The 19,731-nt window shown below is 46.2% G+C and overlaps 1 protein-coding gene across 1 annotated transcript in view; it reads left to right on the top strand.

Moving 5' to 3' along the window:
- gemin5 (gem (nuclear organelle) associated protein 5) overlaps positions 1-19,731 on the top strand; it is a 51,876-nt gene that overhangs the window by 2,812 nt on the left and 29,333 nt on the right. Inside the window, exons 3-11 of the mRNA XM_069898021.1 lie at positions 1,042-1,223; positions 4,311-4,462; positions 5,054-5,161; positions 5,617-5,746; positions 8,289-8,454; positions 9,660-9,872; positions 11,757-11,842; positions 17,235-17,317; positions 18,757-18,893. Of these exons, the coding sequence (XP_069754122.1) occupies positions 1,042-1,223; positions 4,311-4,462; positions 5,054-5,161; positions 5,617-5,746; positions 8,289-8,454; positions 9,660-9,872; positions 11,757-11,842; positions 17,235-17,317; positions 18,757-18,893 (1,257 nt within the window). The remainder of the gene's footprint in view (positions 1-1,041; positions 1,224-4,310; positions 4,463-5,053; positions 5,162-5,616; positions 5,747-8,288; positions 8,455-9,659; positions 9,873-11,756; positions 11,843-17,234; positions 17,318-18,756; positions 18,894-19,731) is intronic.

The following is a 19,731-nucleotide window of genomic DNA, read 5'->3' as shown; positions in this document are numbered from 1 at the left end:
TCACCCCCGGAAATGTATTTCAGGCCCCCACCACCCTCTGTAAAAGAAATACTTAGCCCTGACGACTCCCCTAAGCTTTCCTCCACTCACCTTAAACAAATATCCTCTGGGATTTGCTATTGTCACCCCAGGGAAAAGTAGCTGGCGGTCTATGGCCCTGATAATCTAATAGTCCATAAGGCATAGGAGCAGAAATAGGTTATTCAGCCATCGAGTCTGCCCCACCATTTAATCACAAGCTGATCCAGTTCCACACATAGCCCCACTGCCCGACCTTCTCCCCATAACCTTGATGAAGGGCTCAAGCCAGAAACGTTGGTGATGTATCTTTACCTTTGCAACATAAAGGCACTGTTTGATCTGATGAGTTTCTCCAGCATTTGTGTTTTTTCACTTAACCACGGTGTCAACAGAATTTTGTGTTTTACCTTCCCATAACCTTTGATGTCCTGGGTAATCAAGAACCCATCAATCTCTGCCTTAAATGCATCCAATGACCCGGCCTCCACATCCGCTTGTGGCAACACATTTCACCGATTCACTGTCCTCTGGCTGAAGAATTCCTCTGTTGTAAGTGGACGCCCTTCAATCCTGAAGTTGTGTCCTCTTGTCCTGGATCTCCCACCAGGGGAATCAACCTTTCTACATAGATGAAAGAAAAATAGAGGGTTATGAGGTAGGAAGGGTTTTGTATTCTGTTTTGGTTGGAATATACAGGGGATCGAAGGCCCTGTACTGTAATGATCTATATCCGGGGTGGCTAACCCTTTCATTTTTAATTTAGACCTACAGTGTGGTAACAGGCCATTTCGGCCCATGAGTCTGTGCCGCCCAATTAACCTATGGGCTGTATGCTTAAATTAAAAATTAAAAGGTTGGCCACCCCAGATCTATGATCTATCTACTCTATCCATGGCTTTCAAAATGTTTCAGAGAGATCCCCCTCTATTAACACTTCTGTTAAATCACCTCAGAGTGGATGTTGAATGGTGCGACGGTTGAATCGTTCCCCTCGTGTCAACCACCTTTTCTTTCTCACAGGCTGCCATCACCACTCTGCAGTGGTCGCCACTCAGGAAGGAGCTGGTGGTGTCAGGGGATGAGAAGGGGCTGCTGATCTGTTGGTGGCATCTCAAGGGCGCTACCCAGATCTTCTTCCCAGAGCCCAGGCACATCTTCTGCTTGTCGTGCTCGCCGCACAGTGAAGAGCAGGTGGCAGTGGGGTAAGTTCTGGTGCCTTGCGCTGTGATAGAGTCAGCCATCCACTAGGGTTGGTGTCACCCCCCCCACAGGACCTCCTCCCCTACCAGACCATACAGAATCCTTAGTAATGTTTTTTTGTACTAATGTTACTCGTAAATCGTAATTCCCGTAGATCGCTGACTGTAACGGCGATAGTCGTGAGATAAATAACCCGCAAAATTAAAATTACACCTTTAAATTACAATATCATATGACTTCATTCTCAGAAAAGATATTGATACCTGTTCACAAATACTAATGGCCACAATATTGTAGCGAAAACACCAGAACATTTCACAAAAGCAGCGACTATTAAAACACCAGCAGCAAAGAAAACAACAGCGCTTGCTGATGGCGCACGCAGACGAAACCACGTGTCTTGAAGTGTCGTTGTCATTGGGTAATGACAACAGCTCTGACCTGAGCGCGTTAGAAGATTTTAAAAGTAAATAAGCGTCGAGTTTTAGCCTCGTAGGTATATTGATACATGTAAGCTTGGCTTACGAAAAATGTTTCTGTTGTTGTAACGAACTACAGGGATAGTTTTATAAAAATAATCAATTTTTGTGGAAACACTGCACAGTCATTATGGTATCACCGCCTCTGATGGTGTCACCCGGTGCGGTCTGCAACCCCCAGCGAAGCCATTGCTGGCCATCCTCCCCTCAGATAAACAAGAAGGTCGGCAGGCGCTGGGGCCAAGGGCAACACGCAAACCTGCTGGAAAATCTCAGCAGGTCACACGGGATGTCAGGTGTGAACAGCATTTTGGGCCTGGACGACAAGAGACTTTATTGCCGTGTGTGCAGATGCACCGAAATTCTTGCTGCAGCCACACAAGATGTAATTTAATTTCAACAGGTTGAGGGAGAGAGCATAAAACAGGCCCTTCTGGCCCATGAGCCCATGCTGTCCAAATACACCTATGCGATGAATTGGCTGACAAACCCACATATGACTTTAGAATGTGGGAGGAAACTGGAGCTCTCGAAATGGCTGCTAACATTGCATTTGCCTTCTTTACTCCCAGCTCAACCTACAAGGTAACTGTTAGGGAACACACCAGGTGTGCCAGGTTCGTTTGGACCTCTGCTTTCAAAGCAGTTGAAAAACAGTCCGTGCTGTTATTCTTTCGACTACCGACATGCTCGACCACTTCCGGACCACAGATACTGGGGGAACGCCACAGGTCAGGCAGCTGACGTGTTATGAGCCTGTCCCTTTCCTCGGATGCTGCCTGTTCCACCAGCACACTTTGGGCGATGCTTGAATCTGCTTAAAGTTATGCTCCTTCTGCTTGAAGGAGAGGTGGGAAAAGGTTGTGACTGGTCAAAATCAGAATTCCATTTATCGTCACGTACACAGAATACTTCCTCAAGGTCTGGCTTCATCGAGTGTCAGCTCCGCCTTCTTGGCCGCCTATCTCCTGCAGTTTTCGGTGTAAAATAAAATAAAAAAAAATCACTGCTCCTATCTCCTGTTCCACAGGAAGCTTAAACCTATTTGCAGACTGTAGGACCATGCGGAGCAGCGCTGGAAGACATGTTTCTGCTCCTTCTAAGTCCACACCAGCTGTTAACGGAGCTGTATCTTTGACAGAGGCAGCGTTCAAGGTCAAGTTTATTATCATCAGGCTATCAATACAACGAGACAAAACAGCACTTCTCCAGACAACAAATACAATACACTGTGCAAAATAATTACATTAACACATACAGATATTTGGAATTATTTACTTGGTTACAGGATCTCACAGCCTGTGGGAAGAAGCAATTCTGCAGCCTGGCCATCCTATATTGATGCTCCTTTACCTCCTTCCTGATGGGTCAAAGATCCTGTGCGCTGGATGGAAAGAATCCTCAATTTCTTGAGTCCTATTTAAGCAACGCTCCCAGTGAATGTTGTCAATAGAGGAAAGGGAGACCCCTGAGATATTCTCAGCCATTCTGATGATCCTCCGTCTAGACTTCTGGACCGATGCTTTGCAGCTACCGTCCCGCACAGTGATGCAGCCCGACAGGACACTCTCAATTTAGTAGGATAGGCCGAAAGTTCTGCGCTGCAAGCAGTGATCTTCCAAACCTCCCCAGGTTCTGACATTGAAGCTTACTCCGAACTTCTCTCCAATCACAGCATTAAAGTTGTCTCGAACTTATGGTCACCCAGCACTGGGAATGATATCATTAACCTGGAAAGGGTGCAAAAGCGATTGGCAAGAATGTTGGCCGGACTCGTATAGACTTGGATTATCGGGAGGGGATGGATAGATTGGGACTTCCCTACTTCCCTTCCTGGAGCGTAAGGAGGCTGGCGAGGTGAGGGTGGGCATGGATAAGGTAAATAGTGGTTGGCTTTTTGCAAGAGAAGGGGAATTTAAAACTAAGGAAGTAGATGAAAGGTGAGAGGGGAAAGATTTAAAGGGGATCTGAGGGGCACCTTCACACACAGAGTGTATGGAAAGAGCTGCCAGAGGAAGTAGCAGGTGAGGAATCTGCCGAGCTGCTGGTGCAGATCAAAGGAGAGCAGGGAGCGGAGACGCAGCGCTCCTGTGGGCCCCTGTCGCCCAGTCCAGCTGCCATCAGCTCTCCACAGGCTTTAGACGACCTGTTAATGAAGCCAACTGTGGTTTTATTTAAAATCCTGCGACAGCGGGGTCTGCATCCAAGATGGCGGTGGGACGGTGACCATGGGGGCGGACCAGCGACGGGGCTCTGCGGCTGAAGAAACACACAGGTGGCAGGCTGCTGGTAAATCAAGGCAAGGAACCTGCACAGGCTGTAGGCTGCTGGTGACGGCAATCCGGAGATTCTGTCTTATAGACATTTTGACAGGTCTTGAACAGGAAAGGTTGAGAGGGTTATGGGTTGGACTCGGCCAAGTGTGATGGGCTTGATCAGCATGAACAAGATGGGATGAAGGGCCTGATTCCGTGCTGGGGAACGTCTGGGCCCTTCGACACTTTGCTGCCTTTGTTTGGCAACAGCCTCGGGACCGCTGGGCAAGGTGGCTTCACGCGGAGGGCTTGTCCCCTACAGTTGGAATGTAACCCCTTCTCCTCCTCCGCCCAGGTACAAAGATGGGATGATCGTCATTGTCGATGTGAGCAGGAAGGGTGCGGTGGTGCACAGGCTGCGGGGACATGACGGCGAGATCCAGTCCCTGTCCTGGTGTCCCCAGCTCTGTCAGGAACCAGTGCTCTGTTGTGTCAAGAATGTGGCAGGTACGGTGACAGAACTGGGAGCGCCATTCAGCCCATCATTGTATGCATTCTGGCTGTGGGCTCTGTTCCCCATCGTCCTTAATTCCCCATCAGTGGAAATACCTGCCTGCGTTTTCAATCCACTGCTTCCTTGGGCAGAGAATTCCACAGATTCACTGCTTTCTGGGAGAAACAGTTCCTTTTCATTTCTGGCGCGGTTAGTGTGGTGGTTAACGTGATGCTGTTGCAACGCCAGTGATTGGGGCCAGGGTTCGAATCCTGTGCTATCTGTAAGGAGTTTGTACCTTGTGCCTTTGTCTGCGCTGGTTTCCTCCCACCCTTCAAAAAATCATACCGGGGGTTGTAGGTTAATTGGATATAATTGGGGAGCGTGGGCTCTTGAGCTGAAAGGGCCTGTTACCAAGCTGTATGTCTACATTTTTTTAAAAAATTAAATCCACGCCGCCCTTCGCCACCCCCTGCCCTGAATCTTGAAGCTTCCAGGTGGCTAGAGTCACATGCCAAGCTCAGTGCACGTTGTGGGTGCCAGCACTGCATTGTATCTCTGTCCACGTACCTCTCTCACAATTTGTTTTCCCCTGTTTGGAACAGATCTGCAGAATGGTGACCTTGCGAAAGGGGAGAAGGAGCAAATCTGTGTGTTGGCATCAGGGAGCAGAGACCAAACTATCCGGATTTGGAACGCCTCAAAAGGCAAAGGTAATGTTTGTGTCCTAGTTCCTCTCTTGCACGTTCGCACCTCCCGATGCTTATAAGCACAGTAAAAACATAGAAATGCTGGAGAAACTCAGAGAGCCTTGAAGCATCTGATTTCCGGTAGCATTTGTGTTTTTACAACTGTGTTTCACTCTACAAGCGCAGTAACCTGTCCTTTCTCTCTGAGCTTGTACCTTCTCCCGGATTCCTGCATGGATTTCCTCCAGCTTCTTTGCACGCTCCAAAGACATCCAGGATTGGTTGGTTGATTGGTCACGCGGGTGTATTTTGGTGAGGGCTGTATCTCAATTAGTGTGTGTGTGTGTGTGTGATGGAACTGGATTGGCTGCGATGAATGGAGTGTTAGGCTTTAGGGCCGAATGGCCGACTGCCTCTGTTTATTATTGTCTTGCCTGCGTGCGGTGGCTAATGTGGGTCTTCAACACCTTGCGTTCCAGGGTTGGTGACCCTGAGGCTGCCTCAGATGAAGAGGAGAGGCACGGTTGACATGGGAGCCAAGGAACGGATCTGGCTGACAGTGCACTGGCCCCGAAATCGCCCCACGCAGCTGGTGTCCAGCAGCTTCGGGTAAGGACCCCCATCCCCTGCAGTCCCCACCCCCCTGCAGTCCCCTCCCTGGCAGACCCCAGCCCACCTAGTTGACCCCACCCCTACCCCTCTGCTGCGGTCCCCACCTCAGCCTGAGTTGGGGGTGTCAGGGGTAGTGGTGGGAGTAGATACAATATTAGAGTTGAAGAGGTTTCTGGGCAGGTGCGTCAATATTCAGGGCACATGTATGTATCGTGTGCGGGCAACTTCCCCTTCTCACCATAATGCTACTCCTGTTTACAACCACAGAACACTACAGCACAGAAACAGGCCCTTCTAGTCTGTGCCAAAGTATTATTCTTCCTCATCCTACTGGCCTGCACCCAGTCCATATCCCCTCCATACCCCACTCATCCATGTACCTGTCCAAATTCTTCTTGAATGTTAAAATTGAGCCCACATTCACTACCTCAACTGGCAGCTCATTCCACATCCCCACCACTCTCTGTGTGAAAAAATTCTCCCTAATGGTCCCTTTAAACTTTTACCCTTAACCCGTGTCCCCTGGTTTGTGTCTCACCTACCTTCAGTGAAAAAGCCTGCTTGCATTTACACTATCTAAATACCTCTGTCAAATCCCCTCATTCTTCCACGCTCCAGAGAATAAAGTCCTAACCTGTTTAACTTTTCCCTGTAGCTCAGTTCCTGAAGTCTGGGCAACATCTGAGTAAATCTTCCCTGCACCCATTCCATCTTATTGATCTCTTTCCTGTAGTTAGGTGACCAAAACTGCACACAATACTCCAGATTTGACCTCACCAACGTCTTGTACAACCTCACCATAACATCCCAACTCCTGTACTCAATACTTACGAAGGTCGATGTGCCAAAAGCTCTCTTTGTGACCCTGTCCACCTGTGATGTCACTTTCAGGGAATTTTGTATCCCTATTCCCAGATCCTCTGTACTACTGCACTCCTCAGTGCCCAAGCATCTACTTGACATTGCCACCCGGGGGGAGGGGAAGACTGGCCTATCTTTTGAGCCCCGAGAAATGGTCCCAACCTGAAACGTTGACTGACCATTTATCTCCGACCTGTAAGGTCTCCTTGTTTGCTCAAGATCCCACCATCTTGTGTTTCCTGATCTACTCTCGTAACTTTATGAACTTATATCAGTTCATATTTCAGCCTTATTGTCTGAATACACGCGTAACATCATGTACAAGCCTGAGATTCTTTGTTTCCTGCGGGCCAGGAAGGATTTCTACTTATCGGTAGTGCACAATAACTGTACTCAAGAAAAGATCTGTATACAAAAGAGAGAAGCGTAAACAAGAAGGAAGTGTAAACTGTGCAATACAGAAAAAAATATTCAGTAATAAATAACATGAAAGTGAGTCTGTGGCAGCAAAACCTCTTTCCCTGATGGCAGCAGCGACAACAGAGCTTGCGGTTGATCTCCAATGACAGCGTTCCCTGTCAATGTTCTCGATGGTGGGGAGGGTTTTGCCTGTGATATCTTGGACTGTGTCCACTACCTTTTGCAGGGCTTTGCGCTCAGAGGTAATGGTGCCCCTGTACCACAGGTCAGGATGCAGCCAGTCAGTGGACTTCCCTCTACACATCAGCTCCCTGCCCCTCTGTTTCCAGCACTCCAGACTGAACACTGCAACTTCGTCCACCTCTCCTTGTAGCTAGTATGCTCCGATCCAGATCTTCAAAGCCTCCCTCACTCCTCCTGGAATGCAGTGACCAGGAACTGCACTCCATCCTCCAAAGGTCACCCAGAGAAAGCTTCATGCCGCCACTGCACGACTACATTTGATGCTCTATCCCCCAGATGATGAAAGCAGCTACGGTCTCTACAGAACCCCACTTTTGGGGAGCTATGGACTTGCACCCCAAGATCCATGTGTGTGTGTATCTGTGATATCTGACTGGATCTGTCCCTCCATGTCACGTTCCCCTCTCCAACGTGGGTAACCTCTCAGTTCTCCTGTGTTCTCCGTCGGCCAAATTTCCAACCAACTCTTTGCTGCCTTTTCCTACACCCAGAACAGTTGCTGTAAGCTGTCCTTGGTGCAGGTTTAGGGGCGCAAACACCCCAAGGGGAGTTGTGAGAGAGAATACGATGCAGGGGCATGAGCTAACAGGGAGTGGGATTGATGGAATTGCTCCCCTGGGTGCTATCAGGGATCCAGTGGGCTGAATAGCCTTCAGTGTGGCATTCGGGTATCCCAGGAGTTTGTCATGAGCGCCATTGAAAGGGACAAAGTGGAAGTAATATGCAAACGTGCTGGAGAAACTCATCAGGCCATACGGCTTTCAGAGGAAGTAAAGGGTAACCAACAGCCGGCCAAGGCCTTGCCTGAGGTAACCAAGGGCCCAGGCCTAAAACCTTCGTTTCCCTTTACTTCCTACAAATGCTGCATGACCTGATTTTCTCCAGCACGTCGTGCACTGCACTCGACCCCAGCGCCTGCAGAAGTTCAACAAGGTGGGCCATCAGCCCTTGGCCGAGTGGCCTGTTTCTGCGCCATTATGCAGCCGTTTGACGATGGTTTCTCCTTTCTCTGCAGGGGGGAGCTGCTGCTCTGGGACCTGGCTCAAGGGGGGAAGCAGAAGTGGACGCTCCTGGGGCAGTCGCCAGAGGGGCAGAACCACAGCAGGATCGTCTTCAACCTGAGTTCCGTGTGTGGGCAGGATGGTCGTGAGCTTCTCCTCTCCACCTCCATGGACCGAGATGTGAGTGCTTCCCAACACTCTGAACCAACCACTTGCCTAGCACCAACCCAGGCCAGTCCATTCCAGGCCCAGTGGCCAAAACCAGCGGTAATTCGGACCTGAGAGTCATTCAGTGCGGGAACAGACCCTTCACCCCACTGACCTATCCTATTTTATTCCCCCAGAATTCCTATCAACTCCCACCCCCCCCCCTCCCTGACCCACCCACTCCTCTATATATTGGGGGAGGGGGACAATTTACAGCAGCCAATTGATCTACCGACCAGCACGCCTTTGGGAGGGAATCTGGAGCACCCGGGGAAAACCCAAGCGATCATGGAGAGAACGTGCAAACTCCACGCAGACAGCGCTGGAGGTTGGGTTCGAACCCAGGTCTCTGGAGCGGTTTTGCATGCTATCCAGGCACAACGTCATCATGTACATAGTAAAAGAGTTAGTGTGAGAGTAAAATAAAATGTACAGGGGATGGTGCTAAAGTACAGTTGAACAATGCAAGGCACCTCCCTACCAATTGGAGATCCAGTCATCTATGACCATAGTGGCATAAGAAACAGGAGCGGGAGTCGGCCATCCGGCCCATAGAGCTCTGCTCTCCCATTAAATAAGATCACGCTGCATCACATACCCGCCTTTTCCCCATCCCCATTAATCCCCCTACAATGCAAAAATCCGTCTCTAAAATTTAAATGAGGCGACCTCCGCTGCTTCCTTGGGCAGACAACTCCTCAGATTCACTACTCTTCAGTGAAGCAGTTTCTCCTCATCTCCCTTCTAAATATATTCCCTTAGATCTCGAGCCGATGTAACGTGGTTCTGGTCTCCCCTGCTGGTGAAAACAACTTCCCTGCTTCTAATCCATTCCATTCACAGCATTATTTGTCCACGTAAGATCCCCTCTCATTCTTTTAAAGAAGAATCAGACCGATTTCTGCAAACAACTGAATCTTTCCTCATAGGCCAAACCCTTTTATTCCTGGAATCAACCTTCTGAACTTCCTCTGCCCTGCCTTCAAAGCCAATTCATCCTTCCTCAAGGAAGGAGACCAGAACTGCACGCAGTTCTCCAGATGGGGCCTCACCAGGACTTTGTACAGTTGCAGCAGAACCTCCCTGCTGTTGAATTCCAACCCTCATTGATAAACGAGTGACACTCGACTGTCTTGGGCCAGCTGTGACCTCCCCTCACGCTCCTTGTAATGCTGCAGGTCAAGTGCTGGGACCTGACCACGCTGGAGTGTTCCTGGACACAGCCCTCTCTCGGGGGCTTCGCCTACAGCCTGGCCTTCTCTCCGGTGAACCTCGGCTCCCTCGCTGTGGGGGTGGGCGACGGGATGATCAGAGTGTGGGACACCATCTCGCTGCAGGGTCCCTACGACATCAAGACCCTCTGGCAAGGCATCAAGTCCAAGGTGACATCGGTAAGTGTCTGGCTGTTGGGGATAGGGTGGAGGAGGCCATTCTGAGCTGCAATCCTTCATGACCACATCAAGGCTGGGGTGACCTTCATTAACCTGTGTGAAAACGGTGCGCCTGTATGTCTACACTCCCTCGTCTCCGGTTGCGTGTTCGAGACATAGAGTCCCACAACGCAGAAAGGGCCCAACTTATCCAGACTACCCAGGTTGTCATTCTGGGCTTGTCCCGTGTGCCTGCATTTGGTCCATCCTTTCGTATTCGTAGACCTGTCCAAATATCTGTGATTGTGGCCAATTCTCCAGCCACCTCTAGCAGTTCGTTCCAGACCACCTTTAGAGGGCAAGACCTGCCCCTCGGGTCTCTCCCTTCTCACTTGCGCCTTTTAGTATTAGATGCCGCACTTATGGGAAAGAGATGGTGTCCATTCACCGTATCAACATCCCTTGTCATTTTCTAAAGTAACAGGGGTGGCATGGCTTTCCTTCATTTATTGACAACACGTTTGGATCTGATCCCGGCCCATGAAACCCGTGCCGCTTAGTCACACCCAATTAACCTAACAACGCTGTATGTTTTGGAGGGTGGGAATAAAACAGCACCCGTAGACACCCACGAGGTCACAGGGAGAATGTACAAGCTCCTTACAAGCCAGGTCACTGGTGCTGTAATAGCCCCCCCACATCTCCATCGGGCACACAAAACTCAAAACGGTCAACCAGTTTACCTATCTCGGCTGCACCATTTCATCGGATGCAAGGATCGATAACGAGATAGACAACAGACTGGCCAAGGCAAATAGCGCCTTTGGAAGACTACAGAAAAGAGTCTGGAAAAACAACCAACTGAAAAACCTCACAAAGATTAGCGTATACAGAGCTGTTGTCATACCTACACTCCTGTTCGGCTCTGAATCATGGGTCCTCTACCAGCATCACCTATGGCTCCTAGAACGCTTCCACCAGCGTTGTCTCTGCTCCATCCTCAACATTCATTGGAGCGACTTCATCACCAACATCGAAGTACTCAAGATGGCAGAGGCCGACAGCATCGAATCCATGCTGCTGAAGATCCAACTGCACTGGGTAGGTCACGTCTCCAGAATGGAGGTCCATCGCCTTCCCAAGATCGTATTATATGGCGAGCTCTCCACTGGCCACTGAGACAGAGGTGCACCAAAGAAGAGGTACAAGGACTGCCTAAAGAAATCTCTTGGTGCCTGCCACATTGACCACCGCCAGTGGGCTGATATCGCCTCAAACTGTGCATCTTGGCACCTCACAGTTCGGCGGGCAGCAACCTCCTTTGAAGAAGACCGCAGAGCCCACCTCACTGACAAAAGACAAAGGAGGAAAAACCCAACACCCAACCCCAACCAACCAATTTTCCCTTGCAACCGCTGCAACCGTGTCTGCCTGTCCCGCATCGGACTTGTCAGCCACAAACGAGCCTGCAGTTGACGTGGACATTACCCCTCCATAAATCTTCGTCCGCGAAGCCAAGCCAAAGAATAGCCGGGCACTACACTAACCCTGCTGGTTGGTCTCTCATCCCCTTAACTTCTAATACTTTCATCTGCAAATATTTATCTAAATTCCCCTCCTGAAATGTCCTACTGAATCTGCTTCCATTGACTCTTAACTCTGTTTTAAATAAGATTTGTACTCCCTCTCACACCCGCCCACCAACCACCCACCCCTCAGTTCTTCAGCTGACCCTCCTGTCCCTGGGAACAGTTCCCCCTTATCAATCCCCTCCTGATTTTCATCGTCCCTGTGATTTCCCCACAGTCTGGAATCCAGGCCGGTTTCCTTGCTCTCTGACAATCGAAGACTCTCGGAGCCGTGTGTTGGGGAATTTTTGCCGATGACCTGTTTTCATTATTACAGTTGTGCTGGCATCTGACCAAAGAGAACTTGCTGGCGTTCGGAACGGAAGATGGCAAAGTTGGCATTTACGAAATATATTCAAACAAGTAAGCTTCAATCATGTCCTGTTCACTAGATTGGGTAGGACATGTAACAGCAGCATCGTATAATTCAAAAGCAAGAGGAGTGGCTATATTAATTAGCAAAAATGTGCCATTTAAAATAGAAGAGGAAATAATAGATCCAGCAGGGAGATATGTTATGATAAAATGTCAGATATATTCAGAGCTTTGGAATCTACTTAATATATATTCACCTAACGAAGAAGATCAAAAGTTTATGCAAGATATCTTTTTGAAGGTAGCTAATATGCAAGGGAACATACTAATAGGAGGGGATTTCAATCTGAATTTGGATCCAAATATGGATAAAACGGGGAAAAAAATTAACAGGAAGAACAAAGTAACCAAATTTATAATTAAATCAATGCAAGAAATGAAACTTGTGGACATATGGAGGAAACAAAACCCAAAAGAAAAGGAATACTCATACTACTCGACTAGACATAAAACATACTCAAGGATAGACCTATTCCTGTTATCAGCCCACATTCAAGGGAGAGTTAGGAAAACGGAATATAAAGCTAGACTATTATCGGACCACTCACCCCTGTTATTGGCAATAGAGCTAGAGGACATCCCTCCAAGAATGTATAGATGGAGATTAAACCCCATGCTACTTAAAAGACAGGATTTTAGAGAATTTATTGAAAAACAATTAAAAATGTACTTTGAAGTAAATACGGAATCAGTGGAAGATAAGTTTATACTATGGGACGCAATGAAAGCATTCATTAGAGGGCAAATAATAAGTTATGCAACCAAGATGAAGAAGGACTATAACCAGGAAACAGAGCAGTTGGAAAGGGAAATAATAAACATAGAAAAAAAATTAGCAATAAAGGAAGATACAACCAAAAGAAGAGAATTGGCGGATAAAAAAATAAAATATGAAACATTACAAACATATAAGGTGGAGAAGAATATAATGAAGACAAAACAGAAATATTATGAACTAGGTGAAAAAACACACAAAATCTTAGCATGGCAGCTTAAGACAGAGCAAACTAAGAAAATGGTATTGGCAACAAGGAAAAAAGACAAACAAATTACATATAATCCAAAAGAAATTAAGGAAAACTTCAGAGAATTCTATGAACAATTATACCGAACCGAAAACGAAGGGAAAGAAGGGAAAATAGATGAATTTTTGACTAAAATTGAACTACCAAAACTACAAATAGAGGAACAAAATAAATTAACAGAACCATTTGGAACAGTAGAAATACAAGAGATAATAAAAAATTTACCAAATAATAAGACACCAGGAGAGGATGGACTCCCAATAGAATTCTACAAAACATTTAAAGACCTAATAATACCGCCCCTCCTGGATGTAATCAACCAGATTGATGAGACACAAAACTTACCAGATTCATGTAAAACAGCAATAATTACAGTGATACTAAAACAAGGGAAAGATCCACTCTCACCAGCGTCATATAGACCAATATCTCTGCTAAACACAGATTATAAGATAATAGCTAAACTAGTAGCGAACAGATTAGCAGAACAGGTACCGAAAATGGTAAATTTAGACCAAACTGGATTTATCAAAAAAAGACGCACAACAGACAATATTTGTAAATTTATTAACTTAATTCATGCAGTAGAAGGAAATAAAGCACCGGCAGTAGCAGTTGCTTTAGACGCAGAGAAGGCCTTTGACAGAGTAGAATGGAATTACTTGTTCAAAGTATTGCAAAAATTCAGTTTACCGGAGAAGTATATTAATTGGATTAAAGCATTATATAAGGGACCGTTAGCGAAAGTGACAGTAAATGGACATGTATCAAAGCAATTTAACTTAAGCAGGTCAACGCGGCAGGGATGCCCACTATCACCATTATTGTTTGCGCTAGCTATAGAACCACTAGCAGAATCGATAAGAAGAGATAATAATATAAAAGGAATAAAAATAAAAGACAGGGAATATAAAATCAGTCTGTTTGCGGATGATGTGATAGTGTACTTAACAGAACCAGAACTATCAATAAAAGAACTATATAAGAAATTGAAGGAATATGGAGAAGTGTCGGGATACAAGATAAACGTAAATAAAAGTGAAGCAATGCCTATGAATAACGCGGATTTCTCAAAATTTAAGGAGGAATCCCCATTCAGATGGCAAACGCAGGCAATAAGATACCTAGGTGTGCAAATAAACAAAAATCTAGGCCAATTATATAAACTCAATTACAATCCACTAATGAAAAAATTACAGGACGATTTAGAGCATTGGAAAGAGCTACCACTAACACTGATAGGAAGGATAAACTGTATTAAAATGAACATTTTTCCAAGGATACTATACTTATTTCAGGCATTGCCAATACAACTGACAGAAAAATTCTTCAAAGAGTTAAAGAAAATAATGAGATTTTTATGGAGAGGGGGGAAACCGAGGATAGCACTAGATAAATTAACAGAATGGTATAAACAAGGAGGCTTACAATTGCCAAACTTCAAAAATTATTATAGAGCCGCACAATTAAGGTACCTATCAGATTTTTATCAAACAAGGGAAAAACCAGACTGGACGAGACTAGAATTAGATAAAATAGGGGAAAAGATACCTGAACACATATTATATAAATGGGACGAAAAATTGGTACAACATAGAACTTCTCCAGTATTACACCATCTCCTCAATATATGGAAGAAGATTCATGTAGAAAGAAATAAAATAAATTACCAAATACCAAAACTAATATTGACGCAAAATAAGCTACTCCCTTTTACAATAGACAACCTTGCCTTTAGAAAATGGGAAAAAAAAGGGATTAAAAGAATAGAAAATTGTTTTTCAGGAAGTAGATTCTTATCCTTTGAACAAATGAGAGATAAGTACAATATAACTGGAGATACAGCGCTGGCATATTACCAACTGAGATCCTACTTGAAAGATAAATTAGGAAGCAACTTGAGTTTACCAGAGGGAAGTAACCTTGAATATGTGATTACAGATACAATGTTAATCAAAAGATTTATAAAAAATATGTATATTAAACTGCAAGAAAAGGAGAATGAGGAAACAAATGGTAAAACTAAACAAAAATGGGAACAAGATTTAAATATAAAGATAAAAAAGGAAACATGGGAGAAGTTACGCTCTGGAACGATGAGAAATACAATAAATACGAGGCTGCGTATGATACAATATAATTGGTTACACAGACTATACATTACACCGCAAAAGTTAAATAAATGGGACCCAACAGTATCTGATAGATGTTTTCGATGTAAAAAAGAAAGGGGAACAACAATTCATGCAATCTGGACATGTGAGAGAGTAGAAAAATTTTGGGATGATCTCAATCAGATATTAAATAAAATAACAGAAAACAATATACCAAAGAATCCAGAGATCTTTCTCCTAAGTAACATAAAAAATAAAGAATTTGGAATTGACTTGGAAGATGCACAAAAAAGATTTGTCAAGATAGCCCTAGCCGTAGCAAAAAAATGTATTATGTCAACCTGGAAAATGGAAGATAATTTGAAAATACAACAATGGTATATAGAAATGAATAAATGTATTCCATTAGAAAAAATAACATATAGTTTAAGAAATAATATTGAAATATTCGAACAAGTATGGGAGCCTTACATTAAATACAATAGCGAAAACCTACCGGGAACAAACATTACCTAAGTTGATGGAAGGAGAAGAAAAGAAAAGAATGGACTCAGTAGAATTTCTGGTGTATTTTTGTTGAATGACAACATTGTCTAACTGAATTAATGCAACCTAGATTGTATACCTAAAATGGATGAGAGGGGGGGGGGGTGGGGGGGTGGCTTGGGAGGAGGGAGGGGGAGGGAGAAAAAGTCACTGTAAATGTGTGGAAAAGAAAAAGTGTATATCATGGCTATTGTGATTTATGGTGTGAAAAATAAAAAAATTAAAAAAAAAAAAAAAAATCATGTCCTGTTCACTGACGCTCTTCCCTCTGCCTGCAAGCATCAGGCAGCCCTTTCTCTACTTAGTGGCTCACACCTTCTCACTGTGTCGGTGGCCATGGGCACCTGCCCGATTCAGGGTAGAAGATGTACGCTGTGCTGGCCTTCATGAGTCAGGGAGCCGAGAGGTCATGTTAAAGCTCCATAAAAGTGGTAAGACCACACTTGGAGAATTGTGTTCAGATCTGGTCACCTCATTACAGGAAGGATATGGAAGTTATAGAGAGGGCGCAGAGGAGATTTACCAGGATGCGGCCTGGATTGGAGAACGTGTGAGGAAAGGTCAAGGTAATTAAGGCTTTTCTCTTTGGAGCAACAGAGGTCGAGAAGTGATTTAACCTTCACCCTAATGTCCCCACAGCACAGAGCTTTATTTAAACACCTTTGAAGTGCATTGCTGCAGGGGTCTGTGTGGAGTCACTGCCTCTCCGCACCAGAGTCCCTGATTCGATCCTGACCTCTGCTGGTGTGTGCATGGAGTTTGCAAGTTACATTGTGACTGCATGGGTCTCCTCCATGGGATCCAGTTCCCTCCCACCTCCCAAAGACCTGCGGGATTGGTGGACTAATTGGCCACTGAGAATTGCCTTCAGTGCATTGGTGAGGGGTGGAATCTGGGAGTTGTTGGGAAATAATGTGACAGTGATAATTATTGATCCTATTAATATCCAAAAAATCTATCAAGAAAAAACACAAAGCTGGAGAAATTCTGCAGGTCAAACAATGTAGTTTATACAGCAAAAATACAAAACCAACATTTTGGGCCTGAGCCCTTCATCAAGGTATTAGACAAAATGTCAGCATGTGCCCAAACTAAAATGGAGGGGTGGGGGGAGGAGCATGGCCCCAAAGGCAGGAGCTAATAGGTGGATAAGGGAGAGAGGGCACAACAGCAAACGGGGAGAATCTATCAATCTGTCTTCACTGAGGCTCCACAGTTATTAGTAGGGAGAATTCCATGATTCACTTACACCCTCCACAAAATTTCTTGACATCTCTGTCCTGAACGGCTGATCCCTTATTTTGACATAACGAATGTGGATCTGGGCTCCCCAGCAATGGGAAACATTTATCCTGTTCAGCCCGGTAAGAATTGTTGGCATTTTCAACAAGATCACTTCTCGTTCTTCCAGGCTCCAGCAAAGGAGACCCAGTCGTGGGGTTGAGGAGTCGAGTCTCAAGAGGGCTTGGCTGGGTATATTTAAGGGAGAGATTGACAGGTTCTTGATAAGCCAGGGCATCAAAGGTTCTGGGGAGAAGGCCGGGCAGTGGGGCTGTGGGGAAATGGGTCAGCTCATGATTAAATGGTGGGGCAGACTGGATGGGCTGAATGGCCTATTTCTGGTCTTGTGCTCTTGAGGATCTGAGTCCAAGCTGCTGGCAGCTGGGTACTAACTTGCTCTCCTTCCTTTTCCAGGCCTCCGCAGATTTCCAGCTCCTATCACAGGAAGACCGTGTACGCTCTGGCCTGGGGACCTGCTCTGCCCCCCGTGTCCACAGGTAAGTCTCACCCTGGACCCCTAGGAGGAGGCGGGTCAGGCTTCTGCTGCTGTCATCTCCCTGGGACCTCTCCAAAACCATCCCCTTGCGCCCCTCCCTCTTCATCCCCTGATGAAATCTCATCCCATCCCTTGCTCATTCATTTCATGAGCACATCCAGAATTATGCTGCCTGTGGCCCCCAACTCAGAGTCCCATTGCTCTGGTCTGTGCTGGCCCACGCCTTTGTGTTAATAGTCTCATCCTACTTCCCATTGCTCTGGTCTGTGCTGGCCCACGCCTTTGTGTTAATAGTCTCATCTTACTTTCCATTGAACAGCACAGAAACAGGCCCATCTTGTCCACGCCAAACTACTCTACCAAGTTCAGCTGACGTGCACCTGGACCGTATCCATGTACCTGTCCAATCTTCTCTGAAATTTTGAAATTGAGGCTGCATTAACCACTGCCCCCTTCCCTTTTCTGGCAGCTTGTTCCACACTCCCACCTCTCAGTGTGAAGAGGTTCCCCCAAATATTCCCTTTAATCATCTAGCCTTTCTCCCCTAACCCACGCCCTCTTGTTCTTGTCTCACCCAACCTCCGTGGAAAAAGCCAGCTTGCATTTACCTTATCTGTACCTCTCATAATTTTGACAACCTCCATCAAGTCCCACATTGTTCCCCACTCCAGGGAATAAAATCCTAACCTGTTTAGACTTTCCCAGTAACTCGGTTCCTCAAGACCTGGCAACATCCCAGTGAATCTTCCCTGCATTCTTTCAATCTTATTGATCTCTTTCCTGTAGTTAGGTCCCCAGAACTGTACACAATCCTCCAAATTTAGCCTCACTAATGTCTTGTACAACTTTAACATAACATCCTAACTCCTGTACTCAATATTCTGATTTATAAAGTCCCTGTCTACCTGTAATGCCACTTCCAGGGAATTATGTAGCTGAATTCCCAGATCCCTTTATTCTACCGCTCCTCAGAGCTCTACCATTTCCCATGCAAGTCCAACCTCATAAAGTGCAACTCCTCGCCCTAGTCCGCATTAAATCCTGCTATTTTGCAGCCATTTTTCCAGCTGCTCTAGATCCCGCTGCAAACTTTTGTAGCCTTTCTCTCTGTCCACTGCACCTCCAGTCTTGTGACCTCCAGATGGACAGAGTATCTGCTCTCCTCCAATTGCAACCTCTAAGTCTTCCCAAATAAATCGTTCCAGCCTGTCCAAGGTTCTGGGATTCCTTGCCCTCAATGTTTGCCTGAACCAACAGGCTCATCAGTTCATATTGTTCTGATGTTCACTGGCCCTCCCGCTGGATCGGCGTCGGATTCGGTTCATTACGAGGGGTCCCGAATCATTTCAGTGAGTGCCGCAGGTGGGAGTGGTGACTGCTGGTTAACCCTTGCATCGCCTGGAGGTGCTCACGAGCGGGACCTGTGCTTTCTCTCATCAGCTGGGACTGGAGACAAGCCGGCTCTGACGCTGTACAGCTGTGCGGGCGAGGGGATCATCCTCCAACACAACCCCTGGAGACTGACGGCGGATGCTGAGGACATCAACCAGTTAATCCGTGAGACAAACGGAATTAAGGTGGGTGCAACAGAGGCTGTCTGTCCAGCGGAGGCAGCTCCCAGTTACACTCATTCGCTTTATTTAACTTTAATGATACAGCCCTTCCAGCCCATGAAACACATGCTGCCCCATTAACCTACCAATCCCATATGTCTTTGGAGGGTGGAGGAAACCGAAGCACCTGGAGGAAACCCACACAGATATGAGAGAACGTACAACCTTGTACCAGACAGCGGTGGATTCGAATCTGGGTCACTGGTGCTGTAACAGCGTTGTGTTATGTGTCTCAAGATACACCATCTCAAGATGTTTGAGGGGGTGGGGCATTGCCGGCTGATGGACACATGCGCGGGGTAATCAACGACCAGGCAGCCGTGTAGGATGGCCAATGGCAGTGAGAGGAAGGTAGCAGTGGCCGTCGCCAGGAGCCAGCGTGCAGTTAGTTGCAAGCAAAACAAAATTTTATTTAAAAACAAGGTTGAGAAATGTTTTGTATATGCATGTATGCGTTATACAAAAATATTTTTACACCATTTGTGTGCATATTATACAAAAATATTTTTACACCTTTTGAGGTTTTCTGCACGTTATTTGTATGTGCGTGTTATACGAGTGAAAATACGACAGTGAAACTGCGTGGAATTTAACTCCAAGTGCAAGGTGATGCACTTTAGAATTTAAAACAGGGCAAGACTTGCAGAGTAAGTGCGATGTCTCTGGGGCGTATTTTAGAACAGAAGGGTACAGATACATCAATCCCTGTATGTGGTGACTCAGTGGGCAGGAGGGGTAACTGTGTTGCCATTGTCTGTCAGGGCATTGAGTATAGGAGTTGGAACATCTTGCAATAACTACA

This window comes from Narcine bancroftii, chromosome 9 (assembly GCF_036971445.1).
Source record: "Narcine bancroftii isolate sNarBan1 chromosome 9, sNarBan1.hap1, whole genome shotgun sequence".
NCBI lineage: Eukaryota > Metazoa > Chordata > Chondrichthyes > Torpediniformes > Narcinidae > Narcine > Narcine bancroftii.
This window is presented reverse-complemented; position numbering and strand designations above follow the sequence as displayed.